The sequence below is a fragment of the Atractosteus spatula genome (genome assembly GCF_055471065.1).
Source record: "Atractosteus spatula isolate fAtrSpa1 chromosome 10 unlocalized genomic scaffold, fAtrSpa1.hap1 SUPER_10_unloc_1, whole genome shotgun sequence".
Lineage (NCBI taxonomy): Eukaryota > Metazoa > Chordata > Actinopteri > Semionotiformes > Lepisosteidae > Atractosteus > Atractosteus spatula.
The window spans coordinates 673,093-688,735 of NW_028296612.1; the positions used below are offsets into that span (position 1 = coordinate 673,093).

At 40.0% G+C, this 15,643-nt stretch overlaps 1 protein-coding gene across 1 annotated transcript in view; it reads right to left on the reverse strand.

The window, feature by feature from the left end:
- LOC148813316 (scavenger receptor cysteine-rich type 1 protein M130-like) overlaps positions 1-15,643 on the reverse strand; it is a 38,300-nt gene that overhangs the window by 8,209 nt on the left and 14,448 nt on the right. The window contains exons 4-7 of the mRNA XM_088907961.1: positions 5,004-5,318; positions 1,800-2,114; positions 1,115-1,432; positions 298-336 (exon numbers count right to left, since the gene is read on the reverse strand). Of these exons, the coding sequence (XP_088764087.1) occupies positions 298-336; positions 1,115-1,432; positions 1,800-2,114; positions 5,004-5,318 (987 nt within the window). The remainder of the gene's footprint in view (positions 1-297; positions 337-1,114; positions 1,433-1,799; positions 2,115-5,003; positions 5,319-15,643) is intronic.

The window sequence follows — 15,643 nt, forward strand, 5'->3', positions numbered from 1 at the left end:
TACAGTGTTTCTTGATTTTTGATTAATTTAATATATCCAATACTTGTAACAGACTCCGTGCTGATCATCAGCACTATACCACATGTGTTACTGTTGTGATCCACTGTTGGGCACAGAGACAATAGCTTCACATGTTTTGCTGTAGATCCCAAAGACCCAGACTGTGTGTGTGAGACACAGAGCAAACTGCACACACACACACCTGCTGCCTTGCAGCTTAGTCTAGGATAGAACTGAGCAACAGAGATGTCAACACACTGAGAGCCCTGTAGATACAGAACAAGAGCCAGTTCATACCTGGTGTTAGTGAGGAAGGAACTGTTGAAGACGGGAAACCTGTCAAACACACAGAGAGAAATCAGAGTGTGAGCTGTGTGTCAGATGAGCAATTTAACACCAGGAATAAAACTACAATTAAAACAGCACTAATGTGATAAAGACAGTCCTCATTCTCTCCTTACCTGCTCCAGGTGAAATTCTGTTGATTTTTGAGGCTGTAAAAGAGATGGAAGGAGATCATTTCAGCTGTGTGAGGGGATAAGCTGTAACATCTGTAAACCTTGATTTTCTGACTCTTTTTCTTCAGCCTCCTGTTTAATTGGGCTCTAATTATTATATTTAATATAATTATTATATTAATTATACAACATCATTTAAGGAATATATTTTTTCTCATTTCTGTCCACAGGAGTGATGTTTCACCAGCGGAGTGTCAGCTATGTGTGGGGCTGAGAAACACAATTTATAAATCTTCACTATCTGACTCTTGCTTTTTCTTCAGCCTCTTGGTGAATTAGTTGTTGGGATAAAGAACTAATTAAATGAGACAGTTGTTAGTTACTGGATACTGTATTTTAGATCATTTTATAACCATTAGTGATCTGAATATAAATATAAAACTGATTTTTAGTCCTCACTGTATTTGTGTAATGATCTGAAATAAATGCTGAAAAAAGGTGGGCTGCACATTGGTGGTGGTGAGTGGAGTGTCCAGAAAAACGCTATATGAGTGTAAGCAATTATTATTATTATTAGATGTACACACTACTGTAATAGTGTGCTGCTGTGTTTAAGTAGAGGGGGTGTTACTGTGTTTTAAACACCCAATTCTCACCAGAGCAGATGACTACTGCGTCCTGTCCATGAGAGCACCCTGCTCTCCCCCATGAAGACACAGCGCAGTGTGAGAGACGGCTCTCATTGCCCCGGCACTCAAACACATCAGCCCATACTGGTCCACTGCCCTGTCCAAACCAGGCCTGTCCTGGCGCTGCTACAGCCTCCCCACAGCCCAGCTGCTGACAGAGAACAGTAGCGTCTCTCAGGTCCCAGTAGAGATCACACACTGTTCCCCAGTCCCTGAAGAGCCACTGTAACTCCGCTCGGCCAGAGCAGGAGTCTGAGCCGTTCACCAGCCTGAACTCTGTGTATCCTGCAGATAGGACAGGGGAGAGAGCAGAGACACAGCTTCACAACACAACAACAACAGCAATAACCCTCAATCACACCTTCCATTTTCCTTACAATCCTGAGCTTTAAATTACTGTCCTACAAGTACCTCACTAAAGTGCTACTGTTCAATCCAATTCAATCTGAAATACTTTATTCATCAGCAAGGGTGGTCATTTAAAGTATAATTAAGTTACTGTTGATCAGAAGATCAGCGTATTGAATTTTCAGTGTTAAACACCAATCCCCAGCATTGAAACAGAGCTATAGCAACACTCATCTGTTTCTCTTCTAAGCTTCAGTTTTGAGCTCCATTCAAAACAAAATGAAATGAATTATTCTCCTCTTACCAAAACATTCCAGTCCCACATCGTTCTCATGGGTGCAGCTCTGTGTCTTTGTGGAGGACTTTGGACAGAAGGACAGGTGAGATTCACTTCCCTGACACTGGAGCTCCTCTGTCCAGACCTCTCCCTCCCCCTTCCCGAAATGAGCCCCCTTCAGCACCTGTGAGGGAACCCCACAGTACAGCTCTCGACAGACAACTTCTGCGTCCTGCCAGTCGAAGTCAGAGTCACACACTGAGCCCCAGGTCTCTCCGTGCTGCACTTCCAGTCTCCCAGAGCACAGATCACTGCCTCCAACCAGTCTGACCCCTCGGTGAGCTGGAATATCAGAACAATAACAGAGATCACTGTCCCTGACCAGTCTGACCCCTTGATGAGCTGGAATATCAGAACAATAACAGAGATCACAGTCCCTGACCAGTCTGACTCCTCAATGAGCTGGAATATCAAAAAAATAACAGAGATCACTGTCCCTAACCAGTCTGACCCCTCGATGAGCTAGAATATCAAAATAATAACAGAGATCACTGTCCCTAACCAGTCTGACCCCTCGATGAGCTGGAATATCAGAACAATAACAGAGACCACAGTCCCTGACCAGTCTGACTCCTCAATGAGCTGGAATATCAGAACAATAACAGAGATCACAGTCCCTGACCAGTCTGACTCTTCAACGAGCTAGTATATCAAAACAATAACAGAGATCACTGTCCCTGACCAGTCTGACCCCTCAACGAGCTGGAATATCAGAACAATAACAGAGATCACAGTCCCTGACCAGTCTGACCCCTCGATGAGCTGGAATATCAGAACAATAACAGAGATCACAGTCCCTGACCAGTCTGACTCCTCAATGAGCTGGAATATCAAAACAATAACAGAGATCACTGTCCCTAACCAGTCTGACCCCTCAACGAGCTTGAATATCAGAACAATAACAGAGATCACAGTCCATGACCAGTCTGACCCCTCGATGAGCTGGAATATCAAAACAATAACAGATCACAGTCCCTAAACAGTCTGACTCCTCAATGAGCTGGAATATCAGAACAAAGTAACAGAGATCACTGTCCTTGACCAGTCTGACCCCTCCATGAGCTGGAATATCAAAACAATAACAGAGATCACAGTCCCTGACCAGTCTGACTCCTCAATGAGCTGGAATATCAAAACAATAACAGAGATCACTGTCCCTGACCAGTCTGACCCCTAGATGAGCTGGAATATCAGAACAAAGTAACAGAGATCACTGTCCTTGACCAGTCTGACCCCTCGATGAGCTGGAATATCAAAACAGTAACAGAGATCACAGTACCTGACCAGTCAGGTAAAGTGCCTATATATTCTTTTGTGATTTGTAAAGGGGTGAGCATGTGGAGACAGGACAAGTTTGTGATTCCTGTCAAATCCATGGAGAATGATCAGCCATCCTCAGTCACCTGTAAGGTGAGATTTAAAAGCAGGAAGCAGTTCACCCAGAGGAGATGGGAGCAGACGAACGGACTGATCACTTTTAAGAGAGATTTTAAAGAGCAACAGAGCTGGTGAGCGGCTTAACTGCCTGTTGTATTACTTCAGGTGAAGATTCTCATTCAGAAGTTTAGCTTCTACATTTTTGGTTATGTTCTTGGGTTGTTTTTATTGTTCTGTAAATAACGAAACACTACTTTGGAAATGAAGGCTGTATTTGTGTTTATCCAAAGAGCTGTTTGACACTGATTTACAAAGTGTTTTTATTTTCTGAAAGCTCAACACAAGCTCCCCTGGAAGACATGGAACAGAGGGAGAGGGACATTTTTCCCTACAGAAACAGAGTTTTATATCAGATTGTTTAGTTATTTTCTAAGAATGTGAATGTATTGAAGTGGAAATCTAATAAGTAAATTGATTCTTAAAAATGTAGAGAGCTTTGAAAAAAATATATTGGTGCTTTTAGATAATATATTTCAAGGATGTAACTGCTGTGCTACAATACGTGCAGAATTTTAGAAAACAGTTTGTCAACAAAGTACACTGTTTAGGTTAGTTTAGAAGACAATGTACCAAAACAATATATGCTGTCTGGGTCATTAGAATTAGCTGAAAGTAACTGATAAGCTTTGAATAACAAATCTAGTTTTTCTTCTCTCGCTCTATGATGTAATCTGTTTTCTCTTAGAGAAAGGGGAAGTTTTAGAAGGGACCAAGTGCTGAACTTTTTTACAGTGCAACGTCTTATAAAAACCCTGTACTGCTTGTAACAAATTGAGTCTCTGGTTGCACTTTGCGAAGTGGCAGCAGGGCTCCCAATATTGCAATATTGAAATAAAGACCTTACTCAGTTGAGAACTCTCTCTTGTGGCTTCCTTGATAGTTATATTTCCATGACAGTATTCATATATATTTAAAAAAGGTTACATATGTACACTGAGAACTGAGTGCCCCTTTGCTAAAGGATTGTAGGAATTTGGAACAAGTTACCCAGATATCCCAGCTTTCTTGAAGAAACAGTAGATGAGATCCTTGGATCAATACTGACTACCAAATGAACCAGGAAGCTGAGAAATCTCCTTTCCTTTGTAATAGGTCTTTTGAGAATACATATCAGTCATATTGCTTTTATTCTATAGTTTTTAGATATTGTTGTAACTAATTTGTTTCACTCAATCTCACAGAATGCGATCGTTGTTCTAATGTTTGTAAATATGTCAGAGAAGAGCAACTGATGTTCAATGTCAATGCTGTAAATCTTTGATCAATACAGCTCTTTGAATCTGAATTTAAATAGAGAAAAGGGAGAAGTGAGAGAGACTCAGCAGAACTGTGAGTGAAAATGATGCTGGTGAATTTCAAGGAGGACAAACTGGAGTTTTCAAAATCAAGACCAAGAATACATTTGTTCACGACAGATCTAACGGTCACATACTGTACATTTACAGACTTTCCTTTGGCCTCATTATTTGTCCATAGTAAAACCTAACAGAAAGCATACAGGTGGGATTGGGGGTTTCAGACAGTTTTCAATATGTTTTCTACACACTGGAGGAAATACAATCCAGAAGGAGAAAAGACACACAATGACAGTGAGGAGTGTTGTCTCAGCTCTCAGCAGGACAGGAGCAGTGGGAATGGGAGGATGGACAGATGGATCATGATGATGGACTCTAGATCAGTGGAGAAGTTTTAATTGTCCTCAGTGATGGAGACTGGAAAGAGTCTGTCTCCTACCTGAACACCTCACTCCAGCATCATAGGTATGAGGGTAGCCATACTGTTTCCATTCAGTGTTTCCACAGTCCCTCAGCGCAGACTCTGACCCCCTGCAGGAGATATAACCCAGCAGGACTGATCCAGACCCTGGTCCAAAGTGAGCTCCTCCTGGTGCTGAAACAGCAGATCCACAGCCCAGCTGTCTGCACACCACTGTAGCATCATTCAGATCCCAGCCATAGTGAAGTACTGTTCCCCACTCTCCACCATGATATATCTCCACTGTGCCCTCACAGGGACTGACTCCATTCACCAGTCTCACATTACCACTGCCTGCAGAGAGAGAGAAACAAAACTTATCAAGATGTCTACAGGATATTTTTATACTAAGACATTTTAGAAGCACACCTGAAATTTTTATTTTGTTTTACCTGTTTGATTGGATGGCTAGTCCCTCCCATGGGGAAGAAGAGACAGTGGAGTGACAGGAAGTCCACCAGCACCCATCTCACTTCTCCCTCCACACACCTGTGTCCGGATCCTGTTATATATCTCTCTGTCCATATCACTGTGTGACTGCAGAGGGCTGTTCTGCTGTGGTCAGCACAGTGGTCAGTGGCTGTAATGACTGTGTTCCTGGGTTTCTGGGGGCTGTGGTCAGTACAGTGGACAGTGGCTGTAATGATTGTGCTCCGGTGTTTCTGGGAGCTGTAGTCATTAGAGTGGAAAGTAGTTGTAATGACTGTGCTCCTGTGTTTCTAGAAGCCGTGGTCAGTATAGTGGACAGTGGGTGTAATGAGTGTGTTCCTGTGTTTCTGGAGCCGTGGTCAGTATAGTGGTCAGTGGCTGTAATGACTGTGTTCCTGGGTTTCTGGGAGCTGTGGTCAGTACAGTGGTCAGTGGCTGTAAAGACTATGGTCCTCAGTTTCTGGAAGCTGTGGTCAGTACAGTGGACAGTGGTTGTAATGATGGTGTTCCTGAGTTTCTAGAAGCTGTGGTCAGTACAGTGGACAGCAGCTGTAATGACTGTGTTCCTGTGTTTCTGGACGCTGTGGTCAGTACAGTGGACAGTGGCTGTAATGACTGTGTTCCTGGGTTTCTGGGAGCTGTGGTCAGTACAGTGGTCAGTGGCTGTAATGACGGAGTTCCTGTGTTTCTGGGAGCTGTGGTCAGTATAGTGGTCAGTGACTGTAATGATGGTGTTCCTGTGTTTCTGGAAGCTGTTGTCAGTATAGTGGTCAGTAGCTGTAATGACTGTGTTCCTGTGTTTCTGGGGGCTGTGGTCAGTACAGTGGACAGTGGCTGTGGTGCCAGAAGACTGAATCACTGAAACCTGGTTTGGTGTATCTGGTGTATCTGTGTCTCAGGCCCTGCATGTACTTAACAGTGGATACTGACCGCATGTCTGTATCAAGTAAGAGATTTAAACACTAATAAGTCTTTTCAACATTCTACTTTGAAAATAAGTTATACAATCCAAAACAGAATCAATAAAATCTTTTCTTAATAGATGGATGCTTCACAACTTGTGTGGAAATATGTGAAGTGTAATGCTGCAGAAAGTTGGAAAATCTGCAGCAGGAGATATAATTGAAACCCAGGCGCGGGACTTTGAGCTCTTTCAGAGTTTGAATGATCAGGGAGTAACAGATCGAATGCAGGCTGCTGGGCTGAATGAAAAAGGTGAGCAGAAAGAAAAAATAAAGAGGGACGCCTGTCTCCCAGCTGAAATAAAGAAAAGAGAGGCTGGCGAGTCGGAGCAGAAAAGGGAAAAAATTAAAACAGAGAAAATATTTCAGGATCGAAGAGCAGGAGCAGTGAGATATGAAAATATCAGAGTAAAAATTGACTATGAGAGGAATGTGATCGCCAGGTTCAAAAGGTTTAGCTCTATGATGGAGATTCGGTGTTCTGAACAGTTTCAATTAGAGAGGTGATTAGCGTGACTGGGAGCCTGATTGAAAGACTGAAGGTTTGATTGAAAGACGTCCTGACCCAGTCTGAATATCAGGGTGAGCGCTCGAGGGAATGTTGCTGTTGACGCGAGTCAGTCCCAGCCCAGTCTGTACGTGAAGTGTTTATACTTACTGTCCAGGGCACATTTACAGTAACTAGATTTGTTCTTTTTGATTAAATATTCAATCACCTTCAGTTTGGAGTGTGAAATATTTTTTTCTATCATATACTACAATTCATTGTAATACTACTTTTTATTCATATATGATTTTTACTATGATAACATGATATATATGTGAACAATGTGTTCTAGCTTTTACCTCTCAAGATCTTAATCCATAATTCACAGATTGAATTATAGTTGCATTTAATAATATATTCTAAAAGCACAGTGCACAGGTTATTTTTATTAATCATTCTTTTTTAAAATTCCATGATGTAAGAAAAATGATCCCTATCATTAGTTATCTAAGACTTACAAACACCAATTCATTTAGCTGTGAAATATCAGTCAAATGCAGAATAAACATGGAACAAGAATTAAACCTTTATCACTTTAAAATGAAGGACTTCCAGGTCAAATACACATTTCTTTCAACATAATAGACACATTTCTCAAATAAAACTTCAGTCTGAACAGATCCCAGACTTTTGTTTAAAGTTGAAAAAACTAAGATTTGCCTCAGGACTGCTGTGTTGTTACTGAAACTGGACACTGTTGTCTAAAAGCACCCAGTATGGATTCAGGTCATCAAACTACAACACACTGCAATAAAAATACTTACTACCTGAACTTGACTGTTATAACAAATAAACACAACTATATGTCTTGTCCTCAATCATGTTATAATGTTAGATCCTTCTGTAATATAATTACCATAGTATCTAAAACTACTGTAATCATTCTCAAAAATAACCATGGATCAAAAATATTTTAATACATTTACCTTCAGTACTCCTATTTGTATTAGCACATTCACCTGCAATAGGGCCCGAGTTACTAATATTATTTTTTTAATCGGAGACGGGCCTTAAATATACTTTTATCTCTGATCACCTGTCTGTAATAGTTCTTTGCACTTAAATTGTCACCTTCTCTCAAAATACTCTATTTTTTAATAACACTTCCATAATGTTATAATGTTATTATTATTAATGTTACTTTAATAATACAGTAAATATAAAATGTGTCAATAGTAATAATACTGGAGTCTCAATAATACTCTAGTATTTAATAACACATCTCAGTTAAAATATTAGTCTAAAAATACTCCAGTGTTTAATAACACATCAATTAATTACTTTAATAAAACATATTAATTCATCAGTGTGCAAAATAAAATATCAGTCAGACCAATACAACACTGTTTAAAAACACTCTGATCTCTGTTAATACACTAGTCTGTTATACCCCTTAGAGAGGGCAGAATTGAGCACAATGAAATAAACAACCCCTGGTAAATATTTTGAAGACATTGTATTATTGTTAAAACATTTGTATTCCTTTTTGTTTGCAAATGGGAAAATTTCCACAAGTCCTTGCACTTGACCCAAATTACAAACAAAATTTGGTATTTTATTATTATGGTAATAGATAAGGGATTGTCAAGTTGTACAACAGTTTTGATAAGGTTGCTAAATATCTACAATATTAATAGTTATAATAATTATATGTTAGTACTTAAAAAACATTATCCTTAGTCTGTGTTGTGTGTAATAGTGTATAACTGCATATAAAACTATTAATACAGCATTAATAGAAAATAGTTTAAAAAACATATAAACTGAATTAATATTATAGATAGATGGATAATACTTTATTAATCCCGTAGGGAAATTGATGATACAATTAATCACAATTAATTATGATTAATTGTAGAGGTGAAGTTCTTGTTAATACTGCAAATTGTTTATTATGTTTCCTTATTTATAGCACCAGAATAAAATCAATTATAATTTTAAGGAATACCCATAAAGCTGAGTTTTAAATTAAACAGAAAAGCACTTCTGCATGTTGTGTTCACTACGGTGGGCAGTGGCTGTAATGACTGTAGTGGTTCCAGGATGCTGTTGTCACCATACTGGACAATGACTGTACTTACTCTGTGGCTTCCAAGTCCTTGGACCAGTGTTACTGTGTTAGTGGGACCTGTGGTCACTACAGTGGTCAGAGGCTGACCTGTGCTTCACATGTTGTGCTGAAATGTATGTGAGGCGTATATTCCCATTGTCTGTATGTGAATTGTTGACAATGGTTTTCTAGCCTTTAACTTCCAACATCTAAACTTAACACATGCTTATCTGATTAAATCATATTAAAGAACAACATTTTTCAAAAATACTAGACAGGTTTAACAAATAGACACAGATACATTTATTGTGATGTTGTCCTGAGCAACTGCTCAAAAATCTAAACTTGAGTCCTGTGATTACGAATTAATTTTTAAATATTGCATTTGTATGATAACATGTAATGAAATATTTAATTTGTATTACTCATACTTATATAATTGCATTTGATAATAATTTCAGATTTCTAATGTAGTCAAAAACAATAAAGCATTCTTATTAAAACTTCACAATTTACAAAAAAAAAACCTGTCATTGGATAACTAACCTAAAAACACAAATTAAATTATTCAGCTGTTAAATAATAGACAAATTCTGTATAAACACAAAACACAACTACCATTTTTTAATTCCTCCAGTAATGCCACAATGTCTTGTAGCTGTTAAATTATTAATGTTACACCTCAGTTTCTGATGAGACCCCAGTTAATAATAATACACCTACAATACTAAGAATTTCTATAATTTTGTAAATATTTTTCATTTTATAGCTTATAAACCAATAATGAATGTAACGTTTATCAGCCTGTGCTTTTCAATGTGAAAACAAGCAAACCTGGGCTTTATGAACCAAGTAATACATATATCAATTTTATTTTCACAGTATAAAAATACAAGAGCTAATTGTCCTATGACTAAAAATGCTTTACATTTTCAAAATGTAATTGTATGCCTTTAAAATGAAGAATTCACACTCATGACTTTCTATCATTTTTTACTTGTTTTCACAGCAACTGAATATCACACAGCCTAACGATAGAAACCTGGACTGTTTGAGTACGCCAAAGATACAGTATAACGACAGCATTAAAACTCCAGTCTTAATTCTCTAGCATAAACACTTTAGGTGGTGACGACACATTTACTGTATATCTATTAATACATCAGTCTGTAATAATTTAATATCAGTCTCAATAATAATTCACTATTTAAAAAGACGTGTATCTCTATTAATGCACCAGTCTGTAATAATACAATACTGAGGAGTCAGAATTGATCACAATAAAACAATAAACAACCCAGGGTATTTCTGAATCATCCTGTATAATATGATATTATTCTAGAAACATTTTTTATTGCTCACACTTTTTTTGTTTTCGAGTAAATGAAGACTTTTTCACGTCACAGCATATCACTCAGATTATCACTTATATATAAAGTTTATTATTACAGTAACGAGTAAGTTAAATAACTTTTTAAAGATTTAATACACTTCATGTTTTCACAAATTATCAATAGAGGGTGATAATGGCCAGCCTCTGCTCTATCCATCTAAAACATTATTATTATATAATGTTTAGAAATCTTAAGAATATTTTAATAAAATCCAATAAAAATTAAAAGCAACTAATTATATTTAGACACACCTAATTATATTTCCTTACTTACAGACCAAGATAAAATACAGTTATAATATTTTTTATGAATACCCACAAAGCTGAATGTAAAATTAACATTTAAAAATTGTTCAACCCACTTATTGCTCCATTTACATCAAAACTTTACTTAATTTAATTCCAGTTGCTGTCTGTCTGTCTGGACAGGAGAAGACTGGTCACTTACTGGCTGAGCTGTGCAGCACCAGGACAGCGAGAGAGAAGATGGACAGGCAGCTCTCCATTGTCATCAGGACAGAGCGCAGCTGAGACCCCTGTCTTCACTCCTGAGCCAACAGGGCAACTGAGCTGCTGCTCCGCACCCCGGACCCCCAGTAACAACACAGCCCCCCGCCCCGCCAATCACACACAGCACTGCCTTTTCAGACTGACAGCAGGAACCTCTCACACAGGCAGGACAGCCAATCAGACAGGGCCCTTTCAGTCTTCTCCAAATATATCAGAGCCACATCACTGTTTCCTCTCCTGAAGACATTCCCAGCAGTGCGGACGGGAGGAGAGACAGGAGCAGCTCTGTGTCTCACTGGAGGAAACACAGATACAGATACAGACAGCAGGGCTACAGGTGCTGCAGGGGCAGGAAGAGATCAGATATTAAACTAAAAAAAAAATTGTAGACAAGTATTATATTTTTAAATCAGTATCAAGATAATCAATTATGTATATATGGTCCTGTAATTCTTGCTGTCTGTATCAGGAAGTGTCTAGAATGTGGTCCTGTCTTTCTGTCTGTGTAAGGCAGTGTCCAGTGACTGGTGTCCTGAATATGCTCCTGTGTGCCTTGCTGTCAGTGTCAGGCAGTGTCCAATGACTGGTGTCCTGCAGTGAGTCACAGAGTTGTTGTGTCTCCAGACAGTAATGTCTTCTGGTCCTGGTCAAGGGCAGTGTGAGGAGAGCCTGTGCTCAAGGTGGCAGTAAGGTCATTCAGGTCAGCACAGGAATACGGAGACAAGGCGGACTGAATGAGAACTGGCTGTCCTGTGACTGTGATCAGAGATCAATAGTTTAAATGAAAAAGAAAGAAAAGCTCAGCAGTAATTGCCCCCTATGTACTGAGCCTGTTGGACAGCAGCTCTTCCAGTTGAGTCCCTCAGACCCTGAGTCTGTCCCTGCGCAGCTCCAGTCCACACAGATGTTCCAGCCCCTCCAGCTGTGGCCCCAGTGTCTCTCTGTGCGGAGCCGACTGCATGACTGAGACTCTCTAACAGCACAGTGGAGCTGAACTGATACTGATACACTGATACACCACCAAGCTGAAGAGAGTGAGGACACAGCTCACCTCCTCCACCTTTCTTATAGGTAGTAGTAGCAGCAGTAGGAGCATCAGTAAAATATTAGTAGTATCAGCGGCAGCAGCAATTGTGGTAGCAGGAGTAGTATTAGTAGTTATGCTGTATTTAAATCCTCCTGTTCAATATAGCAGAGTTCTGTGTTACAGCTTCACCATAATAGCTGCAGCAGCAGGAGCCGCAGAGCAGGAGTCAGTTTCAAATTTGAAAAAGCAACAAAATTATGAAAAACAAAGTTTAGTCCTTGTTAATACAACGGTGCTTTGAAGCAGAGCTTCACTGGAGCTACAGGTCAGGCTCTGCAGTGAGTCTGTGGTTTGTGCTCCTCCGAGCTCCTCCAGCACAGGAAGCCAGGCTGTACTGTGAGGCTGTGGGTGTCAGTGTGATGAGGCAGCTGAGAGCTGAGCTGTACAGAGAGACACACAGGGAGCCCAGTATTCAGAGCTCCAGTGCTGCACAGGTAGACACAGGAGAGCCCAGTGTTCAGAGCTCCAGTGCTGCACAGGGAGACACAGGAGAGTCCAGTGTTCAGAGCTCTACAGGGTGACAGGTCTTCTCCCCACACAGCTCTCTCAGTGTGTCTCTCAGGGCTGAACAGGAGGGGCTGTTCCTGTCAGAATGGAGGCTGACTCTCAGAGCTCTAGTGTCAGTATGAGGAGAAGCTCTCAGACCTGACTGCTGCCAGAGCCTCTGAGCCTGAGTGGCCATGAGCACTGAGCTCCTCAGCAGCTGAGAAAAGCCTCCTGTCTCCTGTGGTCACAATGTGGTTGAGCACCTGCACTGTCTTCCTGCTCTTTCTCCTCTCTCCCCCATCCAGTCTCTCTCGCTGTGTGTGCTCTTATCTGTCCATCTCTCTCTCTCCTCTCCTCTCCCTCTGACAGTCTGTGCAGAGTATCTGAAGGGGATGAAACATTGCTTGGCAAAGGAAAAGACTTCTCAGAGGCAGAAAAAAAAATCTTTATCTCCTCTCAGTCAGATTCACAGCTCAGACACACACAGAGCTCTGAGTCCCTCAGTACTTTACCCAAACTCCTCCTTCCTGAACAGACAGAAGCTCATCTCCATCCTGACAATCCAGGACCAGAGTATATTCAGACAATCAGTGCTGCTACATGAATAGTATCAGACAGAACAGCCTGGACTCAGGTCACATCTTCCCCTTTTCTCCTTCCTCACAGCCTCTTAGAGACAGAGCAAAGCTCCTGGATCTCCACTCTGTGAACTGGGCTCTTTCCATCTGCGGGTCAGCTGACTTCTCTTAGCGGCCATCTTGGTCAGGTCTAAGTCAAGTATAGTGAGCAGATCGTTCCTGAAATACCTGTCCTGGATGACCCTTCCTCTGGTCATCTTACAACACCAGTACACACTGAAAGACAACTAGCTTCCTAGATTTTTTTCTAAAATGCTAATGTAAAATAAAGCCCTGAAATCACTGATGATATCTGGGAAACTTTTGTGCCAATATTTCTTTTCATGTCTTCCTTTCATGATATCACTTGATACCTCCAATTGTTCATGCACTTTCACTTCCTGAGTGATAGCTGATGTTTTCTCTAAGATTAGTGATTTACAGTATTTGGTCTTCATGCCTGATGCCTCTAAAATAATGTCTTGGAAAATCCCCCAAATTTCCTGATGCCCTGTTTTCCTGATAGTGATTCTAGCTTTTTCATCATTTATCATTATTATTTAGCTGGATTTTGCATACATCTTTGTGTTCCTGTTCTTCATAGAATTTTGCAATGAGTTGGAAGAAAGTTTTCTGATTGAGGTTTTAAGTTTTTAAATCAAGACAGGTTCTCTAATCACTCTCCAATCACTGTTCTGATGGTTGGAATTGGATTTTGTTTCAGTTACACACTTGAATCCTTTACTGGCTCAGCAATAGGATTAATTTGAAATGACAACATGTCTGGTCGCTTTTAACACTTACTCATAAGTAATCTCAAATTCCAAACTTTGGGGTAGAAAAATAAAACTTCTAAAAATACTCCAATGAATCAACACGTTATTTAAATTAAGGCTTCAGTCATTAAGATCATTAAGAGGGTGAGGAATTGAAAACAAGCAGTTGGAAACAATTCCATTTTTGAATTGTCAGAAGTCATCTGTTAATCCTCCCTCCATTTTCCTCTCTAGGTCTTTGATCTCAGTAACTCTCAGGTCTTTTTAGTGCTCCAGCTGATTCTGAGCAATCTTGAAACAGATAGCACTCCAAGGATCAGAGCTGAATAATCAAGATGGAAAGGTGGAAGTTTTAAAATCTATCCAAACCCTTACCTTTTTGAGGCTAACTGCAGTCTCACTTTGTTGAGGATTTTGACTGATGTTAATAACATATTGGCATCTGAAAGCAGACGTTTATTTGTGTATTAATAACATAAGATTAATGATATATCTTGACACCTTATAAAGATACTTTAAAAATCCTTCCTGAGGAAATTCAATACCATTGCACATATATGCAAAAAGATCTAAAATTCTATACGTCTAGGTGCTTCCATTCTCAAGCTCACAGACTGATTTGCGCAATGAAAATATGCATCTCTAAAAGTGAAAACTTGTAGAAAATAGCTCATGCTATTCAGTGCTGCAGGACATTAATAACTGCAGTTAGAAGTTTTATTGCAGGTGTCCAACAGGTTGATTTGAGCAAACTCAGTGACTCTTAGCAACTTAAAAAATCTGTTCTGTGGAAGAATAACTTACTGTGAGAAGATCTTCTGCTGCTCCTGTAATGGATCAGCTCCTCCAGGCCAATGTGAAATCCTCCCACCACACTGAAAACACTGAACAGTTTCCTCGTCACCTAGATACATTTTCAAGTTACATCTACACATCAGAAAGATCTTAACAATATTGACTTTTTTCTACAAAGACCAGACTGTTGTAACCTGCTGCTGTCTGGTACAGAAGACTGCACTATATCCTGACTTCACCCTGTTCAAAATGTTGAAACGTGTCTCTCAACTTGAATTAAAAAAAAAACAATACAGACTTTAAAGCATTTCTTCTGCTTCACAAAACACTTAAGGGTCTACCGCCCCTTTATTTAAGTGATCTGCTAAAAACAGACCAAGCAGAGCACAGCGGTTACATAGTGGACCCAAGAAATTACAAAATAACTGCTGGGGGCACTGTCTTTAGCTACAGGACCACTTAATTGTAGAACGTCCTGAAACAATCTAAGAGATAACCCTGTGCTATCAGAAGTTTTTTTTTTATTGTTTCACTGCTGTAAAAACAAACTTAATGGTTGGATTTAGAGGATATTGGAGATGACTCGCATGTGCAGTACTTGTGAAAACATTAAAAAGTGTCCTTTGTCACAATTCACAAACCCGCCCATTATTGCAATGCGCTCTTTCACCATTTAATATTCCCACTGCCTGGATCCCAGCGCAAGAACACAACATTGAGCATACTGCACCCACGTTGGCAGACCCAGGAAACCAGCCCTGGACCTCACAGGTTTTCCAGATTCAAGATAATCAATGTATAAAAAAAAACATTAGTGGAAGGAGGGGTGGGTGATGTCGCCACTGGGGCCTGGGACCTCCAGAGGTTTCTTGTCACCCACGGGGGAGGGCTTGTTTTCTCCTCTTTCCTGGCCACATGGTCAGGTGCCGTTTACCTGCTATAGCAATCTGTAAGGCACTCTGTGACA